General features: G+C 44.4%; 1 protein-coding gene across 1 annotated transcript in view; it reads right to left on the reverse strand.

The window, feature by feature from the left end:
• The window catches only part of LOC310856180 (uncharacterized protein), a gene marked incomplete at both ends in the record, with an annotated part of 54,596 nt that overhangs the window by 8,949 nt on the left and 19,961 nt on the right, over positions 1 to 25,686 (reverse strand). Inside the window, one exon of the mRNA XM_083761425.1 lies at positions 1,799 to 1,966. Coding sequence (XP_083617551.1) covers positions 1,799 to 1,966 — 168 coding nt within the window. The remainder of the gene's footprint in view (positions 1 to 1,798; positions 1,967 to 25,686) is intronic.

A 25,686-nucleotide genomic window follows, 5' to 3' on the forward strand; every position in this document is an offset into this window, starting at 1 on the left:
ACACTGAACCCCAGGCTGAGGTTATGCAGCAACATAATGTTTGTTGAAAATGGACGCCATCTTGAAAACTAGAAGCCATAATGAATTTATATTGGCACCATTGAATTTGTCATAAAATCATTATACTCTGTTCAGACGTTCAAGCTCTGCACTGAAAAGCCTTTCATTTGATGTGATGTGATGTAAAGTTGGACCTAGGCATTATTAATGCCAATTCTTCTGAAATATTGACTTAATCTGCTGGACTAATTAGCGTGGTTTGGAAAATCAGAAAAGACTTAAAGGACAACTTTAGTTTTTTTCAACCAAGGTTCGTGTTTTAGGTTATTAGAGAAAGTAAAAGATGATTAATTTGCTGCTTTCTTTCATTTTAGCGATTTTTCACAGGGGGCGGGGGCATTCGAACATGGTAGCCCCATGTTCGAATATGTATTTTCTTTTACAAAATGTTATAGCGATTGTTTTTTTGGTTTTTTTACTATAGTCATACTAGACCCCAGGAAATTACATCTGGCCACAATCCCAGGTTTTTCTTGTTGAATTACATAAAATAATGGAACCCTCAAATCATCATAAAGTGTTTGCTACAATAACACATGAAATGGATTTAATTTTTGACATCATTCAGGTCACCTGTGTGACATGAAGGTACAACGATAAGGGTGCATGTGTTTGTCTGACACCTCACCCAAAACCCTACCCTAACCCTGACTGTCTTAACAGGCCAGGTATATCTTGGGAGCCATGGCAGGGTGATTATTGTGATTGATTGATTGAAATATTTATTAACAGTTTGCTTTAACGGCCACGCATGTTGTCGGACAGTCTGACCAACGTATATACGCCCCAAAAGATACACCCCACGTTTGTACCTTCATAGCATTTAGCAGCAGCTACAATCTATGTTGGTCTGGATTCAACTGCAGCTGCAAAGCTACAATCTATGTTGATCTGGATTCAACAGCAGCTGCAAAGCTACAATCCAAGTTGATCTGGATTCACCTGCTGCTGCAAAGCTACAATCCATGTTGATCTGGATTCAACAGCAGCTGCAAAGCTACAATCCAAGTTGATCTGGATTCAACAGCAGCTGCAAAGCTACAATCCAAGTTGATCTGGATTCAACAGCAGCTGCAAAGCTACAATCCATGTTGGTCTGGATTCACCTGCAGCTGCAAAGCTACAATCCAAGTTGATCTGGATTCACCTGCAGCTGCAAAGCTACAATCCAAGTTGATCTGGATTCAACTGCAGTGAAGTATTATTATATATCATGTGTTGTTTAATAGGGCTGTGAATCTTTGGGTGTCCCACGATTCGATTCAATTCTGATTCTTGGGGTCACGATTCGATTCAAAATCGATTTTTTCGATTCTACGATTCTCGATTCTCCAAAAACGATTTATTTATTTATTCAAAAGATTTTTTTTCCAGATTCGAAACTATTCTCTATTCAAAATGATTCTTGATTCAATACATAGGATTTCATCACAATCTACTCCAGCCAACTGAAGTGATTAACTTGAAAATGACTGAAGACATGATGTTTACTGTAAGGGTGAGGGTTAGGGTGAGCTTACATTTCATATTATAAACACCATGTAGTGAAAACTCCTGTAACTAACCAGAAATAAAATCTAAAAAAAAAAAAATAATAATAATAATAATAATAATAAATAATAATATTTATATTTTTTGGAAATTATGAATCGATTTTGAATCGTTCATCACGGGAATCGCGATTCTAATTCGAATCGATTTTTTTTGACACCCCTATTGTTTAACCATTTCCACTCACATCCATAGATGTGTTGAAGTCCCTGGCGGTCATCTGCTGGCAGCTGGAAGTTCTCAGTGTCCATCCATTGGTAGTTGGGATGCATGATGGACGATGTGTTGTCGGAGTGATCCAGACCCAGGCTGTGGCCCAGCTCATGGACCGCTACCAGAAACACATTGTAGGAACCTGGATGGATGGAAGAAGAGCATTTTGAGTTGCAATGTGGGAACCTTCAGTAAAAGAAAAGAAAAACAGGGTTTTGTTATCCCTTTGTTTTTTGCGTCTGGGGGGCGAGTGAGTTATTCCCAAGCAATGTCTGACATGAACTTCCACATTCCGTGGCAGCCACGCTCTGATTGGTCTGTGGACAGCAGCAATGGCGGCCCAGCATAACTCGCCTTTCTGTGATTAAATAGCAGTTTCATTCATCAAATGTTGGATGAGTGAGAACTTTCTCAAGCTAAATGAGGACAAGACAGAAGTTCTCATAATCGGCTCTAGTGAGCAGAAAGAATCAATATTAAGCAGACTTGGCAACCTGACTGTAGACAGTAACAGTACAGTAAAGAACCTGGGGGTTATTATTGATTCCGAATTGAATTTTAATTCACACATTAATCATGTTACCAAGATTGCCTTTTTTCACCTTAGAAATATTGCACGAATCAGAGCCTATGTGTCCTTGGACGATGCAAAAACGCTAATCCACGCCTTTGTTTTCTCTCGGCTTGATTACTGCAATGCACTTTTTTCAGGACTGCCTAAGAAAACAACTGACAGATTACAACTTGTCCAAAATGCAGCAGCCAGAGTTTTAACTAGAACTAAGATGAGAGAACATATTACTCCAGTTTTGGCATCACTGCACTGGCTTCCGGTTGTTTTTAGGATTGATTTTAAAATTATTTTACTTGTCTATAAAGCCCTCAATGGTCTCGCACCTTCCTACCTACATGACTGCTTGCCTAAATATGTCCCAAACCGCCCGCTAAGGTCTTCCACTGCTGGCCTGCTCGCTTTGCCTAAAAAAATGGCAACTAAAAAATACGGGGAAGCAGCTTTTTGCTTCTACGGGCCATCGGCATGGAACAAGCTCCCTCTGTACCTTCGTCAGGCAGCCTCTGTAGACATTTTTAAAGCTCAGCTCAAGACCCACTTCTACAACATTGCCTTTAAGTGATCTTAAAAAAAACGAAACGAAACGATAACAACAACGATATCTAGGACTATAGGTGGTCCTCAGGCGAGCCCTCCATTGTCGCTTCCATGCAGTCATTATTTTTTACTTTCTTTACAGAAGGCGCCATAGCGAATTAGTCATTATAAATACATGATTGTTATATAAATAAATATAGTTATAACTCTATTTATAGTTGACAGGTAAATGTTAGTCTTGGGTTAAATCTAACCATATATAAACTATCCATTCATCAATATGCAGGTGAAGCAGTATAACTTCATAGTATGAATAAATGTTGTTCCAGTAAAACAATGACTGACCCATCAGAGTTCATCTTTAATAGATGTGGAGACATGCTTACTACAACATTAAGGCAACAACAGGTATTTTTGAGCTGGTGGGCAATGGGCATGCACAGTTTAGTAAATGTGTTTAAGGACAAACACATTATGTGAGCTTCAAGTGAGAGGGCTACTGTATGAAACGCATACAAACCAAGATGGGAAACTATGCTTTATACCAGTCAGATTAATTTCCGCATGCAATTAATTACTGAAGGTAGAAATAAACCAAAAAGGATGATTGATTACCAAGTGGGTGAGGATGAAGAACAAACTTAGAATCCATTGCCAAAATGTACCTGTATTTGACTGGTGATAATTTCCCATTTTAGTTATAATCCCATCAAGGAGGTTGTGTTACAGCATAGTTATGTCATGCAGACAGGCAGAAGACTTATATGTGATTAAGATATGAGGCGGGGATTAGGTCAATTTACTTTCAATTCAATCACTCCAAAATCCAAACTCAAGCTACTTATCACTCATTTCTGAAAGAGTGCATTATCAATAATTGAATAAATTGAAATCCATACAGAGCTTAAGTCATTGGTTGACAGACACAATATAAAGGTTTAGTATAAGTAAGTAAGCCTTGCCGAGCCCTGAGGCCCATAGGGCATGAGCCTATCTCTATACTAGTTCCCATAGCCTGAGGCCCATAGGGCATGAGCCTATCTCTATACTAGTTCCCATAGCGTGAGGCCCATAGGGCATGAGCCTATCTCTATACTAGTTCCCATAGCCCTGAGGCCCATAGGGCATGAGCCTATCTCTATACTAGTTCCCATAGCCTGAGGCCCATAGGGCATGAGCCTATCTCTATACTAGTTCCCATAGCCCTGAGGCCCATAGGGCATGAGCCTATCTCTATACTAGTTCCCATAGCCCTGAGGCCCATAGGGCATGAGCCTATCTCTATACTAGTTCCCATAGCGTGAGGCCCATAGGGCATGAGCCTATCTCTATACTAGTTCCCATAGCGTGAGGCCCATAGGGCATGAGCCTATCTCTATACTAGTTCCCATAGCGTGAGGCCCATAGGGCATGAGCCTATCTCTATACTAGTTCCCATAGCCCTGAGGCCCATAGGGCATGAGCCTATCTCTATACTAGTTCCCATAGCCTGAGGCCCATAGGGCATGAGCCTATCTCTATACTAGTTCCCATAGCGTGAGGCCCATAGGGCATGAGCCTATCTCTATACTAGTTCCCATAGCCCTGAGGCCCATAGGGCATGAGCCTATCTCTATACTAGTTCCCATAGCCCTGAGGCCCATAGGGCATGAGCCTATCTCTATACTAGTTCCCATAGCGTGAGGCCCATAGGGCATGAGCCTATCTCTATACTAGTTCCCATAGCCCTGAGGCCCATAGGGCATGAGCCTATCTCTATACTAGTTCCCATAGCCTGAGGCCCATAGGGCATGAGCCTATCTCTATACTAGTTCCCATAGCGTGAGGCCCATAGGGCATGAGCCTATCTCTATACTAGTTCCCATAGCGTGAGGGAGCTTGATGTAGAAGTATACCCCCTGGACATGATGCTAGTATGTCACAGGGACCCCAATCCAACCCTTAATGCTGAGTGTCAAAAAGGGAGGCATTGGGTCTTTTATATGACCCCAGCCAGATCGAAACCCAACCTCACAGTCTCAGGGCAGACAATCTAACCACAAGGCCACTGAGCTATAAATGATTTCACAGATTGGATATTGTGAATGTTAGATGACTGAAGTACTTCCTGTCTTTGAAAAAAAAAAAGAAAAAAAAAGTGATTGTTGAATAGAGTGAATTGAAAGTCAATAGAAGCCATCCCTGGTGTGAGGGCGCATTCTGACCCCTGGCTGGAGTTCTTTCTGCCCTGGCTGTAAAAGACGGACAAGGATGGGGAGGAAAATGTCTTGGCTCGGCTGCCCAGGGACTGTGGCCCTACTATCGTGTCCAGCCTGTGAGGGAAACACACACCCACAGTACATGTATGCACATGCGCACACACGCCCACACACCCAAGTACAAATGTCAATGAAGACATACAAATCCACACATGCATGCAGGTGACATACACATATACACAAGGTTCAGAGGGTCAGAGGGTCGCTTAATAGGCACACATTAATACTACAGAAAATAAAGCCTGCACAAACACTAGCCTGGAAGGCAACACAAGAGCAGTGGTTCCCAAAGGGGGTCCGGGACATGATAGATTATAGTGATGATAGTAGAATCAAATGGACCCTTATGGTTCTGTAACTCTGAGAGTGTTAATGAGTCAATATTTACAATATAAATTGGGGTCTCAGAGATAGAAATGCCATCAAATGGGGGTCCGTAGACTAATGCATGTCAAACGGGGGTCCTTGAAATTAAACAGGTTGAGAATCACTGCTAGATCAATTATCTTATGGGGGTCCATGCCATATATTTTCAAATGGGGGTCCGCAGGCTAATTAGCGTAAGTTTGGGTATCACTGCCATATAGGTCAGCCGAGATGAACAATGTAAATATGATATGATGTAGTATTGTAGGCTAGTGGATGATTGTTGTCTCCACCAGGCCGAAGGCATGGGGGGAGAGTATGTTTTGCACTCCGTCCATCCGTCCGTGTGTCCGTCCGTGTGTGTGTCCGTGAGCAGCTAATCTCCGGCACCGTTAACCCGGTCGATGCCAAATTTTGCACTACACACTCCCTGGATGCCAACGATGAACCTCTGCCCCAACATTTCCAGAACGGCCTGTTATAGCGCCACCAGGAGGCCGCTTTGTGCAAAACAAGTTTTTGCACAGTACACCTACAGATTTTGTCCAAACATCGCGCAAATTGGTACACAGTCTCTCTAGTTCACATCTGGCTTTTAGAACGCCACCAGGAGGCCGACTTTTATAAAACACATTTTTGGATATTACGCCTCCGGATTTTGTCCAAAAATCCCGCAAATCTTTACACAGTATCTCCATAGTCATGTGCTCAAGACGGATGTGTCTGATATTTCATATTCCATCCTAATTGGCTAACATTGGCTTTCAAATTTTGCAGGATTGGCCTGTTTTGAGTTCAGCACACCTGCACAGATTGCAGAAAGCCTTCACGTTTGTGCGACATGCTGGCATTTGTTTGGTTCCTTATAGTTATGTTCCCTGTGTTATCCCCGTGTTCCTTTGATACATTATTTAAGTATAAGTACTGATATATCATTTGTTATGTATGTACCGTATGATTTGTTAAGGTGCCTTCAGTCTGTTATATCATATGCACTTAGTTTGAATCTGTTTTCCTGTGTTTCTGTTGCCTATCCATCTGAGCCTGGTCCTAATAATCATACCGGTATCCCAATGTCCGTGCACGAACCGGCAAACACAACAGATATTTGCTGAGTAGTCATCTTAAATTGCAGGTCAATGTTGATCTGATTGTCATTCTTAGTTTACAAAGTAATTAGCAATAGCATATGTGTTTTTTATTTGTTTTTCATCCATAATGAATGAGATGTAAGTTGTGCACCATGCACTGTTCTGTAGCATTACAGCTGAAAACATCCTTTAAAACAACTAAGCACTCATTGATGTTAAATCTCACTTCATTTCAGTTGAAGCACAAAAGCCTCTGCCCAGGCTCTGGACCTTATCACCCCAATAACTCCATATATGGATCTGGCCGGTTCTGACACCACAACACTCCATAATTGGGGCATGCCTGACACAGAGCTCCATATATAGGAATAAAGGGACACAGAGAGACACATACAGAAATCTCCATATATGGTGTTAAGTGCCACATAGTGTATAGGTTTGTCTGGGATCTCTGTGTTTTCCCCCCCCCTGTCTCTCTTCCCTCTCCACTCTTTCATTCTCTGCAGGTTTGAAGTCACCAATCACCTCATCTGCCAAACAGCCTCACTCCACCCTCATCCAATCACCTCATCTGCCAAACAGCCTCACTCCACCCTCATCCAATCACCACCAGTCCTGTCCCTGCAGCCTCATATTTGTCTCCCCTTTTGAATCCCCAGAGCAAACGTTGTTTACTACTAATGTAAACAACAAATGTACAGAGGGTATGCGCATGCATGAAGTGAATGGAAAATCGAGTGGCAAAGTGAGCTTAACGCAGTTTAATGTTGTTTAATGCAATCAGATAGGACTTTTCTGTTTGGATATATGGGCTGTCAAGGCTAGAAAGTAGTTTTTTGTCCCTCAGTAGGCGTTCACACATTACTTCAGGGTATGATGATGGTCATGAGCAAAGCTTCTATATGCTCTGCCTTGGGACAGGTAAGACAGAGGCCTCCATAAACATACTTATAAACATACCTTCTATATGCTCTGCCTTGGGACAGGTAAGGCAGAGGCCTCTATAAACATACTTATAAACATACCTTCTATATGCTCTGCCTTGGGACAGGTAAGGCAGAGGCCTCTATAAACATACTTATAAACATACCTTCTATATGCTCTGCCTTGGGACAGGTAAGGCAGAGGCCTCTATAAACATACTTATAAACATACCTTCTATATGCTCTGCCTTGGGACAGGTAAGGCAGAGGCCTCTATAAACATACTTATAAACATACCTTCTATATGCTCTGCCTTGGGACAGGTAAGGCAGAGAGAGGCCTCTATAAGCATACTTATAAACATACCTTCTATATGCTCTGCCTTGGGACAGGTAAGGCAGAGAGAGGCCTCTATAAGCAGGTGTGGCACAACCATATAGTTGCTGACAATTTAAAAGTTAGATTTTGTCATACATGTTGTGGGTGTGAAGGTTTTCTATATTTTATTTGTGATGGAAAAAGTATTTTTGTGTCATTATTTCAGAAATGTAAAAAAAGAGTACCAGTATATCACCAGTATAGGTAGTATCAGCAGGTGGGGAACAGAGTGTGTGAGGCAGCGGCGCAACACGGACCGAACGCTAGGGGGGGACATATAGCGGCGCCGCAAAGCGGCGCCGCCGAAAAATCCGTCCCCCCCGTCCCCCCCACCACCCTAGGAGAGGGGGGGATGGGGGGGTCTAACCACAAACGTGGGGTTATGGTTAGGGTTTGGGGTCGAACTACAGAGAGGTTGTTCCAGTGACTCAATGTACATACAAAACTGCGTTTTGGCACAGTTATTATTATGAATTACCTGGCTGTGATTCCTCCTCCTCCCCATTTGTCTCAAAACGTAAAAGTTTAACCACATTATCAGCAGCGCCTCGAACAGGTCAAAACTCACTGACCATCTGATCTGTAAGTTAGCCTATCCTATAAAATGTACAACACCTGGGAGGTTTTCAGGAGAGGATGTTTTAATGTAGTTTAGTTCAACCCATGCAACTCGAGAGGAAAGAAAAACCTGCAGCGCCTTACCTGGTCTTGACAGTTAATAGTGGCGTCGATCTCCTCCTTTCCCCAAATCCCCCAAAATAATAATATAATTCCCAAAGTGGGGTCCGGGGACCCCCAGAGGTACAACTACATGATAGTTTGTGGCATGTCATGTGGACGCTCTCAGTTTTTTTAATTAACATTGATTATCAATTGGAGTCCCACCGCTAGAAATGGTTAAAATAGGGTCCGTCCGAGCTGTATAAATCTTCTCTTATGGGGGTCCTTCTCTTCTCTTCAAATGGGGGGGGGTCCGCAGGCTAATACGTGTCCATTTGGGGGTCCTTGACATGAAAAGGATAAAGTAAATCCATTCATCTATTGATCGTCTGACGGTGCCAAAGTGGTGCGTGACACCAAAAGTGGTGTCCTATTGAATTCTGTTCCTGTATTAGAATCATTACAGAGTGCAAAGCACATTGGGTCACTGATTGCGGTGTAACAACTCCCAACTTCCGAAAGTTGAGAGAACGGGCCAAACCATTTTGGGATTTAAACAGGGGTGGATCAAATATATGCTTCAAAATATATCGCGTTTATGAACGCAGGATTTCAAAAGTATTACTCCTAAGATAACTTTGGAGCCAGGGGGGGACCCCCCCAGCCAGGGGGGACCCACTAAGGCCCCTTTTCCACTATGGGGTGGAACCAGAACCAGAACTTTCCAGGATCCAGAACTACCAAGAACCATGTGTAGTTCCACAACCAAGTTCTGCTTCTGTTTCCATATAACCAGAACCCAGAACTTTCAAGAACCTGCCCCCCCCCACACACAATTTCCCCCACTGCTGAGTAGCTCGGCCGGCAGGGACCCCTCTTGGCACGGCCGGCGGGGGTCCCGGAATACAGAGATATTCATGTTTAAATAATGACTGGTTATTATTCAACAGTGGTGGAAAGTACCTATGTATATGTATTGTACTTAAATACATTTCGGCCATTTGAAAATAGACAATCTACAAGCTCGGTGAGACACATGTGAGCTTGTAGATTGACTATTTTCAAATTTATTTGCTTTATTGTACTTTTCTAAACCAATAATATGAACATATTTTTATATGCCACATGTCACATATGCCACAGCTGTGGCTGCCACATGCCACAGCTGTCACATATATTTCCTATACATAATGCATATACTGTATATGCACATACTGTAGTGTATGAACATGGATGCAGCATACATTCTGCATATAGGCTATATTTGCCGCTATATAGGCTATATTTGCCCCTTTCCATGTGGGGAGTGGGAAAACGGTAAAACACCCGTTTTAAATGCATAAGACCAGTTGGGGGGGGCATCCTCGTATAGCTCATATGATGCTAAATGATAACCCACCTTTTGAATATAGCATTTAACATGAGTGTGGGTTGCAATTATAGTGCCTCTTGAGAAGATTGTGCCATAACATCCAGTCCAGTTGTAATGTCAATATCAAGAAATGTGCAAATACAAATCAGTTAACCGTTGTGCTAGTTGAATTAAATTATTCCAATGTGTATGTGTACAGCACATTTCTAGTAATGATATGCCTAATGCCTTGCCCTGAAAAAAAGTCTAGTGCACACTGCTGTCCGTGTATAAAACAATATACTCTACTAATCTCCAGTAGCATTAGCCTCATAATACTGTGCTTCTGTTCTGACACTTTAGAATAGATCATGGCTCTCTCCTCGCACACACACACCCCCCGGACACCCCTCTCTGCAGTTAGCCTAGCTGTTAGCGGTAGAACAACAACTGCAAGCAAACTCGTCGCGACAGCTTTATGGCTCTCTCTCTCCCTCACGCACACACACGCTCTTTCTCTCCCTCTCTCGTGGCCATAGTGTTTCTGTGTGCTTTTCCAGGTAATTTTTCTGTGTGTCCGCGGCGCTGTGTCGCACTCAGAAGTTTAAAATGTGCGGTGTTGTGTTGTGTGGCTGTGCGGCGTGCGCTTCGCCTAATCGCCTTCGCCTCGCTCCGGTCTCCTCAGTGTTGTCACCTCAGCTCAACCAATCAAGAGCAGCAGCGCTGCCCGACCCCGCCCATAGGTTCCCAGAACTCAGTGTTAGTACTACCTCAAAAGCAGGGCCGGAAAAAGGTTCTGAGAACCTGGTCTGAAACCGTGCCGTACCGCGCTGTGCACTGTGGAAACAAACTCAGAACTAAAAAAAAATAGGTTCAGGTTCTGGATAGTTCTGGTTCCACCCCATAGTGGAAAAGGGGCCTAACACATCTGGGGGGGACCAATGTGAGGCTGGCAGGGGACGAAACCCCTCCGTCCCCTACCCTATTGCGCCCCTGGTGTGAGGTGTGTAAAGTCTCATGTGGACTGAACTCTCACGTGATTCCATGAGAGTTTGTTCATACCATGAAACACATGCTGCTGTGAGCATGGTGCAGTGTGTGATACTGAGCATATATTGATCTATTTTGCAGGTGAGATGGTTATACTGGGAATGCACATGCTGTGGGATTATGCTATGGGATGATGTATGTCTGGATTGTACTTTAACTGTGTGTAACTTTGTTGTGGGAGAAATATGTTATGAAGAAGAGTCAGAGTGCAGAGCGAGTGGGAGTTAGCTTAGTAACTAGCATGGGGGCCTAGCTTCTAGTAGCTGAAGCAGTGGCAGTCTAAGGCAGCCATGACTAGGGTTGGGATTCGTATCGTTTTTTTATTAACGGTTCCCCAAACGGTTCTCATCAGTCGTCATTTAGCGCCGCTGTGTCTGTGCATGCATGCAAGCAGAGCCTGGGGTGACGTCACCCCACCTAAAGGAGTGTGTGGGGTCGGGGAGGATACGCCCACTGTTCTGTGCATTCAGCGACCGCTCACCGCCGCGGAGCGAGTGATGTCGAAGAGATCTCCAAAGTGTGGTTAACAGAGAGGGAAATGACTCTGAGGCTGAGCGAAATAACTAATGTGAATGTTTAACTACTGTGATCTGATTATTGAATATTGAGAAATATTAATGTTTTGGTAATTTGATTATTTTACTATGTCATTGCAAGCAGGGCCGCTTTTAGGTTAGTGCGAATGGTGCTGCCGCACAGGGCCTCGCGCATGCGAAGCCTCGCGCTAGGCAGCGTTTTTTATTTTATTTTTAGAAACACTTTCTATCTCAGAGTCAGAGCTAAAATAGGCAGGGGCGGTTATTAGCGCTACGCACGACGGCTAGAGGCCCTGAAAGATATCGCATCGCAGATCGCAGCCCGTTCCGTCGCAGTTGATTTTTCATCTATTTAAGCTGCGGTCGGTTTGATTAGAGCAGATCTACAAGCTCACAATGCGTCGCAGTATTTATAACAAATAACAGCAACACAAGCAGCTGTTCATTTTACTTTTATAACCGGTAATCTGAGCAGCACTGCAGGGCAGACTTGGGTGGTGGTTTTATATCAGTTATGATCAGGGCAACAGGTTTGTGTTCCATTGGTATTCGTTGTAGAGTAATACAAAGACATGTTAAATTGCTCATATAGATCATCAGACAGTGTCAGCCCCAGAGACCCCTCCTGTGTGACAGCTTGCTTGACGTGACTCATGTCATGTTAACTATAGCTTCCTATATAATAAATAAATAAAATATAAAATGCACCATTTACTTACAACACATAAAATAACATAATGTGGAGGACCACAATCTCTGCATTCACACTGTTAAGCTGCTAAATTGGGCAGTGCAAGTCAATTTCTTACTCATTGGAGATGAGAACCTGGCATAATATTTGTAGGAAAGTGAAGGCAAAAGTAATTATTAATTAATTAATTAATTAATTTTAAAAAATGCGCTAATGCGCGCGCACATTGTTCCCCCCGACATATCGCACAGGGCCAGACGTGTGTGTCTGTGTTGTAGGGCTGACCTCGATTAGTCGAATAGTCGACTAATCGATCGGAACGGGTCTCAGTCGACTGACCACCTCATAGTCGACTAAAAAAAAATTGTATATAAAAATACAATATTTACAAAAATATACAAAAATATTGTATTATTCCACTAGGTCTGTGGGGGACATAAACACATTTGAACATTCTGACTGTTCAAATCTCCAATGTGCATCTGGAGTGTGTCTGCCTGTGTGGCAATGTGCCACTGCCTGTGACTTGAATCGCACAGTGTGCTGGCCTGATAGACTCCAGAATCTCAATCTCACCTGCTGTGCTCAATCTGGCTAATGACAAGCCTCTCAGTTGTTAAAAAGAAAGATTTGAACAGTCAGAATGTTCAAATGTGTTTTTTTTTTGTTTGTTTTTTTGCTTAGTCGACTATTAGTCGACTAACAGCTAATTTATTCATCTATCAGTCGACTATACAAATCCTTAGTCGGGGACAGCCCTACTGTGTTGCATTGTCACGTCTCCCAGAAGCCTCTGATTGCAAGTCATTGTGATTCCATGAGTTTGTTCATACCATGAAACACATGCTGCTGTGAACATTGTGCGCGTGTGATACTGAGCACACATTGATCTATTTTGCAGAAAAAGCAACAACAAATAAACAAATGTGTAACACCAGTTGGAACCAGCATCGTATCCTTCTTGGTCCCGTTGCACAGGCACCAGGTCGTAGGTAGAACCTTAGGTAAGGGCTGTTTGCCGCCACATGTATTTTTGAACTACGTTTTTTTAAGAGTAGTTAGGTAGGCAGGCTTTTGTTTTACTAATTACGAGTTAGTCTGTCCTTTGTTTTCCTAGCTCAGTGGCTTTATGGATTAATGTGTGCCTGAGCACACCTACTGTTAGTAAATACGTGTTAATACCCATCTAAAGAAAAGAGTAAAAAGCACATCGCACCTTTTTGACTCTGAAACTGTGTTGGCTCATTTCTTTGCTCAACAAACTGGTAAACTATCTGTATGTTAAAAACCCATCCCTAGACCCAAAAGGGTTTTCGTATTATGGGCATAAAAAGGGACACATGGGTGGAACGGGGTACACACAGAAATCACCGTCGCTCCTGATATGCGTTGGTTCGACATGTGTTGTGCTGTGCTTGCGGTTAGGGTTATGTTAGGGGTTAGGGTTAGGTTGTCGGTCTAATGACTGAACAATAGCATGTCGGAACAAAAGCCTGTACCCGGGTGGAACAGGTACCCTGACACGGGTACAACGGGCATTGCATAGCCTGGTGAGGCATGAATCTCCAAATGTCATCGTTACTGTGCCTGTCTAGATGTAACAAATTAACAAAAGCCCCTTCAACTAATTCCGCTTGTCTCTATGGTGCAAAACTCACTTCCTGTCCAGGTGACACCATCTCTTACCTTGCACATGCTGGTTGGCGACGCTCCATTGCAGGGCTGAGTTGAAGTGCACGTAAACTCTCATCCGAGGCTTTGGGGTGTCGGCATGTGCCAGCTCCAAAGTTTTAAATTCTAGGTGGCCTTTGTGAGGACCCGATTCGAAGGAGATCATGATGTCGGCCTCATCGCGGCGGCTGTTATAGATCGCCTCATAGGGAATTTCCTCAAAGACAAACGGACTGACATTCTCCCAGACTTTTAAGGCCCTATGGATGGCCTTTAATGTGTCCTGCCATGCAATTTTAGGTGCATAGCTCTCGATGCTAGAGGGAGAGGAAGAGGCAAAGAGAGACAAACTAAGCAAAGCTGTCCACGTGGAGTATTACATTCCCTAACTAACCCCACAGTAATCCCACAGGAAGACAACACAAGGATTGGTTTGGCCGGTTTGGCCTGACATTCATCAAGTCTCGGTCAATATTAGGAAAGTCTCCAATTTGTCCAGTTTTGTGGTAATAAGATGTCATGATGTCGTTGTATTATTTCACCTATGAAAGCCATTTATATGTTCGAAAGGTAGGCACAATAAGCTTAGGCTTCAGCCTACACCTTTTTTGTCAAAGCAGGCACTGTATTAATCTGTTTTTAATGACCAAAATAAATAAACTGAACTGAACTGATGATGTATAGATTCTTGACACATCAATATTATCAATACAAATACCTGAAGACCAATCAAAATGCAGAACTTTAACTGATTGTTCTGTCCATACCTGTAAGTGAGGTTATACTTGTCCCACTTGGCTCCAAGTCCAACCGCTTTGTAGCTGCGCAACCCCTCGTCAGGAACGCCACAACGGGGTCTCTCCATGGCTCTGAAAATACCAGAATATAATGTTCACCAAAAAAAAGTATGACTTTGATGCTCATATACACATTAGGTATTATTACGTTTTAATTTTTTTAAAATATAGAGTGCTGTGACTTTTTTCCACTCTAAAACATATCAGGTCTTATTGTTATATAAGGAGGAAGATTGTTTTCAAAAAAGGTTTACAGTATTTGTTAAAATGTAGTTTTTATGTGGGCACGCCCACCAATTCATTAAGTATGCCTGGTTTGCCTGGTGGGTGGTGATGGGTGGTGATCCTTCTAAACTGAAGCCGCACCCACAGCTGTAGTAGTATGATAAAGTGGGAGGGGTTAGGGGAGGGGCTGATAGTGTGATGTCACTATATCACTGTTTTTTTCATTGGCACGTTTGACTGTCAAGGTTTCAGCCTCCAGGAAGTAACCCTAAATACAGAAGACATCATTGCACATAACAACCAACTTCTAATGAAGTACTATCACCTCTTAAACACATGACATAACAACCACACCAAGGGGTCTAATGAAGTACTGTCACCTCATAAACACATGACATGACAACCACACCAAGGGGTCTAATGAAGTACTGTCACCTCATAAACACATGACATAACAACCACACCAAGGGCTCTAATGAAGTACTATCACCTCATAAACACATGACATAACAACCACACCAAGGGGTCTAATGAAGTACTGTCACCTCATAAACACATGACATAACAACCACACCAAGGGGTCTAATGAAGTACTGTCACCTCTTAAACACATGACATAACAACCACACCAAGGGCTCTAATGAAGTACTATCACCTCTTAAACACATGACATAACAACCACACCAAGGGCTCTAATGAAGTACTGTCACCTCATAAACACATGACATAACAACCACACCAAGGGCTCTAATGAAGTACTATCACCTCTTAAACACATGACATAACAACCACACCAAGGGGTCTAATGAAGTACTGTCACCTCATAAACACATGACATAACAACCACACCAAGGGGTCTAATGAAGTACTGTCACCTCTTAAACACATGACATAACAACCACACCAAGGGGTCTAATGAAGTACTGTCACCTCTTAAACACATGACATAACAACCACACCAAGGGGTCTAATGAAGTACTGTCACCTCTTAAACACATGACATAACAACCACACCAAGGGCTCTAATGAAGTACTATCACCTCATAAACACATGACATAACAACCACACCAATGGGTCTAATGAAGTACTGTCACCTCTTAAACACATGACATAACAACCACACCAAGGGGTCTAATGAAGTACTGTCACCTCATAAACACATGACATAACAACCACACCAAGGGGTCTAATGAAGTACTGTCACCTCATAAACACATGACATGACATAACCACACCAAGGGGTCTAATGAAGTACTGTCACCTCTTAAACACATGACATAACAACCACACCAAGGGCTCTAATGAAGTACTGTCACCTCTTAAACACATGACATAACAACCACACCAAGGGGTCTAATGAAGTACTGTCACCTCTTAAACACATGACATAACAACAACACCAAGGGCTCTAATGAAGTACTATCACCTCTTAAACACATGACATAACAACCACACCAAGGGCTCTAATGAAGTACTATCACCTCATAAACACATGACATAACAACCACACCAAGGGCTCTAATGAAGTACTGTCACCTCATAAACACATGACATAACAACCACACCAAGGGGTCTAATGAAGTACTATCACAACATGACAAATTGGAAAAAACAATCACAGCCAGAGGCGTCTGGGAGAAATGTGAGGCCCTTATGCGCGAGCAATTTTTTAAAATTAATTAATTAATTAATACTTACTTTTGCCTCACTTTCCTACAAATATTATGCCCAGGTTCTTATCTCCAATGAGTAAGAAATTGACATGCACTGCCTAATTTAGCAGCTTAACAGTGTGATGCAGAGATTGTGGTCCTCCACATTGTTATTTTATTTGTTGTAAGGAAGCTATAGTTAACATGACATGAGTCACGTCAAGCAAGCTGTCACAGGAGGGGTCTCTGGGGCTGACACTGTCTGATGATCTATAGGCCTATGAGCAATTTAACTTATCTTTGTATTACTCTACAACGAATAACGATGGAACACAAACCTGTTGCCTTGATCATAACTGATATAAAACCACCACCCAACCAGTCTGCCCTGCAGTGCAGCTCAGATTACTGGTTATAAAAGTAAAATGAACAGCTGCTTGTGTTGCTGTTATTTGTTATAAATATTAAGTATCACATTTGCTTGATTGCCTGCAGGCAGTTTGTGATCGATCAAAATTCAAAATTCAATTAGAAAATTGTGAAATCATGACACGACTGACTGGACTGACAGAGAGACTGAAAGAGAGAGAGAGAGAGAGAGAGAGAGAGAGAGAGAGAGAGAGAGAGAGAGAGAGAGAGAGAGAGAGAGAGAGAGAGAGAGAGAGAGAGAGAGAGAGAGAGAGAGAGAGAGAGAGAGAGAGAGAGAGAGAGAGAGAGGTCGTCGGTCCATGCGTGACAAATTGTTTGAAATCCACACACAGTTCTAAATGACATGACAGATACCTTTTCACTTCACTCGAGTGACGAGTGGTTTTGTCTGTGAGCGGAGCCGTTGTGCACTCAATTAGCCTACATGTGTTCAACTTTGTTTCGTTTCCATTGTGTGTATAATTCGACTGCATGCGTTGCGCGGCCGATCTACAAGCTCACAACGCGTCGCGCTTCAACGCATTGTGAGTTTGTAGATATGCTCTAATTCTGCAGTGCAAGCCAGCAGGGGGACAACAGGGGGGCCCACGACCGGACAGCCGGGCGTCGATTAACGGTATAGGATGAAGAAGTGACGGCGGTTGGAAGGAGGAGGCGACGCGCGGCCGTCGGAGGCCCCCCTGGGGGGGCCCCAAAACGACCGCAGCTTAAATAGGTGAAAAATCAACTGCGACGGAACGGGCTGCGAACTGCGATGCAATATTTTTCAGGGAGAACTCTCAGGGCCTCTAGCCGCTGTGCGTAGCGCTAATAACCGCCCCTGCCTATTTTAGCTCCGACTCTGAGATGGAAAGTGTTTCTAAAAAAAAAGAAAAAAAACGCTGCCTAGCGCGAGGCCTCGCATGTTAGCCAGGGATGTGCAGTGCAGTGCAGTCAGGGTGTTTTGTGATGCCCCAAACTTAGATTTGTCAAAACTTAAGGGAGCCTTTTCAATTAAATAATTATATCAAAATATGTATACGAGTTAGACAAAAATAAATAAAAGGCCCTAGGCAACTGCCTACTCTGACTGATGGCTAGGCCGGTATACTGTATGAGTCTCAGAGTGGCTTATTGTTCTCTAATAATATACTGTATATGAGTCCTCAGAGGAAGAGGCTCTGAGTGGCTTATTTCTCTAGCGAAGTTTTCAATGAATGGTTGACCAAACCAAGGAGCTACATGAGTAGATGTAGGACATACGTGACAGTTTGCTGGTCCAACAGTCCAGTGACCTCCAGGTTGTAGAACCTCTGCATCTCCCTGATGGGTTCAGACAGATCCTGGACAGAGAGGTGAGGCCTGAGAGATGAGTCCGTACTGTCCAGGGGAGCCACGTAGCCATATGTCTCAGCCATGACTGGTGGAGACACAAAGACAAACATGAAGACACCATTAAAAGATTTGTTCCACAATAAGAAATAACCAAACACTTTGAAGGAACACCAACATACCTTGTATGTATAGTTATAGTGAATTAATAAAATGTGTTATATAGAAAATTGACTTGGAACAACTGATGTTCAGGAGGAGGAGAAACGCACATTGGCCCTGCCCTTCATGCCACTCTCCGCCCCCCCCCCACGTCAATCTACCTGTCCCCATTTATACCTGCCCAGTACCACCCAGAATCCTCCATGCTTCGCCTGCCTCGCTGCGTCGCACACTAGCCGCCTTCCTACAGGCTTCTCGCAAATTCGATTAAATACCATTTCCTTACTCACCGTTCGTCCACGGAACCAGCATTCTACCTCCTTCGTGTACTCCCAACGCCACCCAGGCTCATCAACACGTTTGCTGTGGGATACACAGACAGACGCCTCCCGCCCCAACTTCAAAACCGGCACACCGTCACGACACGCCGATCAGATGACGTCACCCACAGTTCAAGATCCATCCGCCCCCCAACCCTACAACTCACAAAAATAAGTTTCATTCAACCGTCCTTTCATTAAGCCACAGCGTCGCTCAGGGCTTCCATTCATGCCCGAAGCTTCACACGACGCGCAGCCCGTCACGTCATCACTCCGTGACAGCCGCAACCAGAAGCAGTTCCTGCTGAAACCACACAGGGTCGCTGAAAACGGACTGCACTCACTATAGCGCTTCTCCCTGCGGCCTCAGGCTTCCACGCAGCCTTCTTTAATGTTAACGGTTCGCACCTTCACAGTGCTTCCCTGCAGCAAGCTTCCTTATGTCGTGTACATTATTCCGTATGGACATAACAATTGCTTGCCATTCACTCAGCCATTCAGCCAGTCGGTCAGCCAGCCATGCTCCCAGCCTCCCATCCAGGCCCCAGCCATTCATTCATTCATTCATTCATTCAGCCAGCCACGCTCCCAGCGCCTCTCTCAGGCCCCAGCCATTCATTCATTCATTCATTCAGCCAGCCACACTCCCAGCGCCTCTCTCAGGCCCCAGCCATTCCTTCAGCACGCTCTCAGCCTCTCTCTCAGGCCCCAGCCATTCCTTCAGCCACGCTCTCAGCCTCTCTCTCAGGCCCCAGCCATTCCTTCAGCCACGCTCTCAGCCTCTCTCTCAGGCCCCAGCCATTCCTTCAGCCACGCTCTCAGCCTCTCTCTCAGGCCCCAGCCATTCCTTCAGCCACGCTCTCAGCCTCTCTCTCAGGCCCCAGCCATTCCTTCAGCCACGCTCTCAGCCTCTCTCTCAGGCCCCAGCCATTCCTTCAGCCACGCTCTCAGCCTCTCTCTCAGGCCCCAGCCATTCCTTCAGCCACGCTCTCAGCCTCTCTCTCAGGCCCCAGCCATTCCTTCAGTCACGCTCCCAGCGCCACTCTCTCAGGCCCCAGCCATTCCTTCAGCCACGCTCTCAGCCTCTCTCTCAGGCCCCAGCCATTCCTTCAGCCACGCTCTCAGCCTCTCTCTCAGGCCCCAGCCATTCCTTCAGCCACGCTCTCAGCCTCTCTCTCAGGCCCCAGCCATTCCTTCAGCCACGCTCTCAGCCTCTCTCTCAGGCCCCAGCCATTCCTTCAGTCACGCTCCCAGCGCCTCTCTCTCAGGCCCCAGCCATTCCTTCAGCCACGCTCTCAGCCTCTCTCTCAGGCCCCAGCCATTCCTTCAGCCACGCTCTCAGCCTCTCTCTCAGGGCCCCAGCCATTCCTTCAGCCACGCTCTCAGCCTCTCTCTCAGGCCCCAGCCATTCCTTCAGCCACGCTCTCAGCCTCTCTCTCAGGCCCCAGCCATTCCTTCAGCCACGCTCTCAGCCTCTCTCTCAGGCCCCAGCCATTCCTTCAGTCACGCTCCCAGCGCCTCTCTCTCAGGCCCCAGCCATTCCTTCAGCCACGCTCTCAGCCTCTCTCTCAGGCCCCAGCCATTCCTTCAGCCATTCATGCAGCCAGTTAGCCAGCCACACCCCCTGCCATGCTCCCAGCACCCCATTCAGGCCCCAGCCGACCCCATCAGCCATTCATTCAGCACCAGAATTGCATCTTATGTAGTCATAGCACTTCATAGTACACATGTATATTGCTAATATATAGTGCTGTCAGGCGATTAAAATTTTTAATCGCGATTAATCGCAATTAATCGCAAAACCTTTTTTGCTCTAAATTCAATGATGAACTGAAAGAAAACGCTGTATTGTAGAGATGCTCCGATCAGGTTTGACAACATTGAATGTTACTTTTTTTATTTACCTTTTTTCACGTATGAAAAGACAAGTACAATGTGCATTATTTTATGGCTTGCCCATTTTCTCTCTTTTGAATAATTCTGTGCAATTAGCACATTCAACACAAACAACTGTTTCCATAAAACAAACTAACATAGGCTACTTCTCTATAAGCAGAATCATGAATAGGCCTATTTAATTTATACAAAAGGAGAAGAGAGAGAGCAATGTGTTTGTGGCTCAAACTTTGTCTAATATTGTTTTAGAGCAGTGGTTCTCAAACATTTTCATGCCAAGAGCAAAGGACCCCCAATATTTTTTCAATCTACAAAGATAATCCCAAAATCGCTTATAAATTAAATTAAATTACTTACTAATCGCTTATTTGGCAACACTGGCCAGAAACGACCAGTGTTGCTTCTTTTTGTCTTATTTTGTATAGACCTAGGTGGCTTGTTTCTGCCATAGAGTTATACTGGCAACACCTCTGGGCTGGCTTCTAGTTAGCTGGTGCGGTAGCAGCAAGACCACTCGTCTCTCTGTGTGTACTGTCAGTCCCTGCTCCGTGACTGGGAGTTGGGACTGTGGACAGTCTGGAATAGAACTTTCTGTTACAATTAAATCCATAAAAAAGTACCACAACTGAAAAGTATCGAGACTGTGATCGCAAGTTAGAAACGTGTGTGGCTATAACGAGGCACAGCTGTTTACAATGCGATGCTAAATTAACAGCCGGGGGTTTTGCTTTGGGTCTGGATGGATGAATTAAATTGCACAGGTTTCTCAAGCTTTTTTGGACTGGAACGTACACGAGCAAACCTTTGTGAAATGTAAATGGAAGGCTGTTACTCCACTTTAAACATCCTAACAAGGGGTCTGGGAAGGGAGTGCATTGCAGGAACCAGTATTCCTCAACATCCCGCCTGCCAATCGCTGTGCTTTTTTTGTTGCGTTAATGCGATAAAAAAATTAGTGCCGTTAATAAGGTGTTGCGTTAATGCATTAATAACGCGTTAACTTTGACAGCATTACTAATATAATATAGTATAGTACGCATAGTTGACATAGATACTCCGCTCTTAGTTTATACATGATTCACGATAACTACTTATATGTGATGTATGACATGCTTTTGTTCCTGCTTAAACGTAAGTCGCTCTGGATCAAGAGCGTTCTGCTAAATGCCTATATCGCAATTTGTAAATTGTATTTCAGCCAGTCGGTCACGCTCTCAGCCTCTCTCTCAGGCCCCAGCCATTCTTTCAGCCATTCATTCAGCCAGTCACGCTCCCAGCGCCTCTCTCAGGCCCCAGCCATTCTTTCAGCCAGCCAGTCAGACAGCCACGCTCCCGGCCTTTTCATGCAGGCCCCCCCCCCCCCCCCCCCCAGCCCATGGTGGTCTGGGTGTACCGAATATTGAATGGGTTTACACCGCCACCAGAACCAGTCACCTTATAAATATGCTCAACAGCGACGACCCCCACGGTCAGGGAAATGGCTCACGAGTCAATCATTCAACACATGCAGCGACGTAAAGTACCACCCGCGCTGGAGAATGAGACGCAGTTCCTTGGATTCAAGACTAAGGCGAATGGTAAATTGGACATTCAAGCCACTGGATTCGGACTGGATGGATCTTAATGATCTATGCCAGCGATCAGGATTACAGTTAAAGTGGGTGGCGCCTGATACAACAACTGCTGCGCTCATAACAGCATCATCATAGATCCGCGTGTCCGTGCATGTGCGACCTACGAGCAGGACGGTGCGCACCATGAACTGTCAATCAAATCCGCGACCGCAAGAGCCACCATTCTAGGAATGAAGCGATCAGAAAGTGCACAACACTGGACCAGTCTGAGGCTGCAGGGAAAACTGGCTCTTCTTCCCTTTGCAAACCACTCATAATCACACTCTGTACTGTCAAATAACACCATAGGTGAGGACATTCTCATTTTCACTATTAAAGCCTGTTTACAGGTTGTTGCCGACCAAGTTCAACTTGGCAACCTGGTACCCATCAGCACACGACCCACACTGCATCCATCCAGTACCACATGACAAAGAAACAGTCGCACACATCTTAAATTGTTGCAGCCACTATAAAGGACTGTAGGCTACATTGCCAGACATGACCGTCTGGTGGATCTGGTCTCAGACAAGATCAGAGGAGTACAGGACAGGACAACAAGAATGTATAAACACAGCACTGTAAAAAAATAGACTGGTTTGATCACAATGACACGCATGTCAATTCATTACAAGATAATCCATGTCCGTAAACTTGTCGTCAGGGGTCTGCAATTGGGTGGATTGCAAAAGACAAATGCTAAAAAGCTGGGTAAATACTGTTGTCTCAGCTACTATGGGCAGTCTGTCTATCTGGAGAAGGCAATGTTTCATTTATCCCTAGGTGGCTTAAAAAACCAAAACAAACATCCTGTCTAGTAGTGTCAAGTAATAGTATGTCATCAATGTGCTATATATATTTTTTCTTGTGTGTTAAGCATGTGCAGCAGCTATATCTGGTTGGACCATATAATGTAACCTAATTCTGATCAGTGTTCTACGGTCTTCGCTTCCTAACCTCTTTTAATTAACCTTGGTGCAACTTCCCATTCCAGTCCAAACAGAACAGTCCTATCTAATTGTACTAAACAGCGTCAAACTCACCAACATTGCAGCTGTAAGCTGAGAGCTTGAATTATCCTGTTTCGATCTGCAATGTGTTCCTTTAATAAAACTCCACTGTAGATGAGCTATATATATTAATATTAATATTAATTAATATTATATATTGTTATGAGCTGTACTTCCTGTCCCCCCTGCAGAATTACACTACATTTCAGCACAAACTCAATACAAAGACTGTTAACCCATTCTGACCTGAGATCAGATTCTAAAAATGTCAGTCGTTCTTCGATTTTTCAAAAATAGCAGACCTACAAGCTCGTATCGCGCCACTCGGTGGCGCGATATGATCTTGTAGATCTGCTATTTTTCAATAGCTAAAGCATAACATGATGCTGACACCAAAATGGGTGCCCGTTCAGAATGGGTTAACTGTGAGTGGACGACACCATAAAGCATTACACTGGTTTACAACAGGGTCCACCATGCTCAATTCATCGAAACATTAGAGACGAACAAATAGACACTTCTATATGGTTAAAGAACAGAACAGGAATTCATCATAAAGGAGGTAAAAAGGGAAAAGAAATATATAGGGGGAAAGGGGGTCCAAGAGAGGAAGGGAGAGAGAGAGAGAGAGAGGGAGAGAGAGAGAGAGAGAGGGAGAGAGAGAGGAGAGAGAGGGAGAGAGAGAGAGAGGAGAGAGGGGAGAGAGAGAGAGATGGAGAGAGAGGGAGGTGAGAGAGAGAGAGAGAGAGAGAGGGAGAGAGAGAGGGAGAGAGAGAGGGGAGAGAGAGGGAGAGAGAGAGGGAGAGAGAGGGAGAGAGAGAGGGAGAGAGGAGAGAGAGAGAGAGAGAGAGAGAGAGAGAGGAGAGAGAGAGAGAGAGAGAGAGAGAGAGAGAGAGAGGGAGAGAGAGAGGGAGAGAGGGAGAGAGAGAGGGAGAGAGGGAGAGAGAGAGAGATGGAGAGAGAGGGAGAGAGAGAGAGAGAGAGGGAGAGAGAGAGAGAGAGGGAGAGGGAGGGAGATAGAGAGAGAGAGAGAGAGAGGGAGAGAGAGAGGGAGAGAGAGGGAGAGAGAGAGAGAGGAGGGAGAGAGAGAGGGAGAGAGAGGGAGAGAGAGGAGAGAGAGAGAGAGAGAGAGAGGGAGAGAGAGGGAGAGAGAGGGAGAGAGAGAGAGGGAGAGAGAGAGAGAGAGAGAGAGAGAGAGAGAGGGAGAGAGGGAGAGAGGGAGAGAGAGAGAGAGAGAGAGAGAGAGAGAGGAGAGAGCTCTATTTGGAAATAGCCAGTCTACAAGCTCAGAAAGCACACTGTGTGAGCTTGTAGATCAGCTTTTTGAGGGGCGTTAGTGCCTCCTCTGCCCAGCTTTCCAGGTTGTGTAACACAAACATTGGCTTGTGATTGGCTGATCACCCCATAGCGAGGATTTGATTGGCTGAGCAAAGTACATATTGAAGATAAAAGTGAGGGCACACACGCACGCACACAGACACACACACAGACACACACACACACACACACACACGCATGCATGCGTATGCACCTTTTGCAGAGCAATGCCCTCTTACATCTTATCTCCATATTTATTTAATAATTAATGCCCTACTTTGTCATTCTGTCACAGAAAAGTAGCAAAAACAGCAGATCTACAAGCCCTACTATTGCCTACTCTAATCTAACAAAGTGTACAAAAAGCAGGCTTCCGTCATTGGCCCGGTGCTCAGAATATAGAAATACTACAGGTGATAACAGGTTACACCCATAGGGCCTGATTCTTCAACGCGCTTCCGCTTATATATTGACGTGACGCTAGCGGAAAGGCATTTACGTGGATTTCCCACATTAATTTGGAATTCATGAAATGGCCGTGAACTTGACGCTGCCTTTGGTTTGTCGGAAATTCCGCTAAATCCTCCGCCACCTCTTTAGGTGGCGGAGAAATTTTCGGAACCATACACTTGCGTATAGATTTATTCAGAAGGCTTTAGTCTTCATGCTGAATCAATAAATTGTTCCAAATCTCAGATAAAATATGTAGGCATGTGTCCCCAACATATTGGTCATAAAAAAATGATAGCCTATATATATATATATATATATATAAAAGCCGAGTGCACTTGTATGCCTTTAATGCATGCATTAGGATATTTCTATCATGCGCGATTGGGGCTGCTCACTTGACAGCTTTCTACTCGCAGTGCAACGCGTTGTGAGCTTGTAGATCGGCTCTCGCGGACTCGCTGCATGTTAAAAAACAAACTCACAATTATAATAAGAACATAGGCCTGGTTAGTGTTGTATAGTTAGTGAGTCAGTTCTCTGACTGTCGGTGTGTGTGTGTGCGTGTGTGTGTGTGTGTGTGTGTGTGGGGG

The sequence above is a fragment of the Protomyctophum parallelum genome (genome assembly GCF_964188405.1).
Source record: "Protomyctophum parallelum genome assembly, chromosome: 1".
NCBI lineage: Eukaryota > Metazoa > Chordata > Actinopteri > Myctophiformes > Myctophidae > Protomyctophum > Protomyctophum parallelum.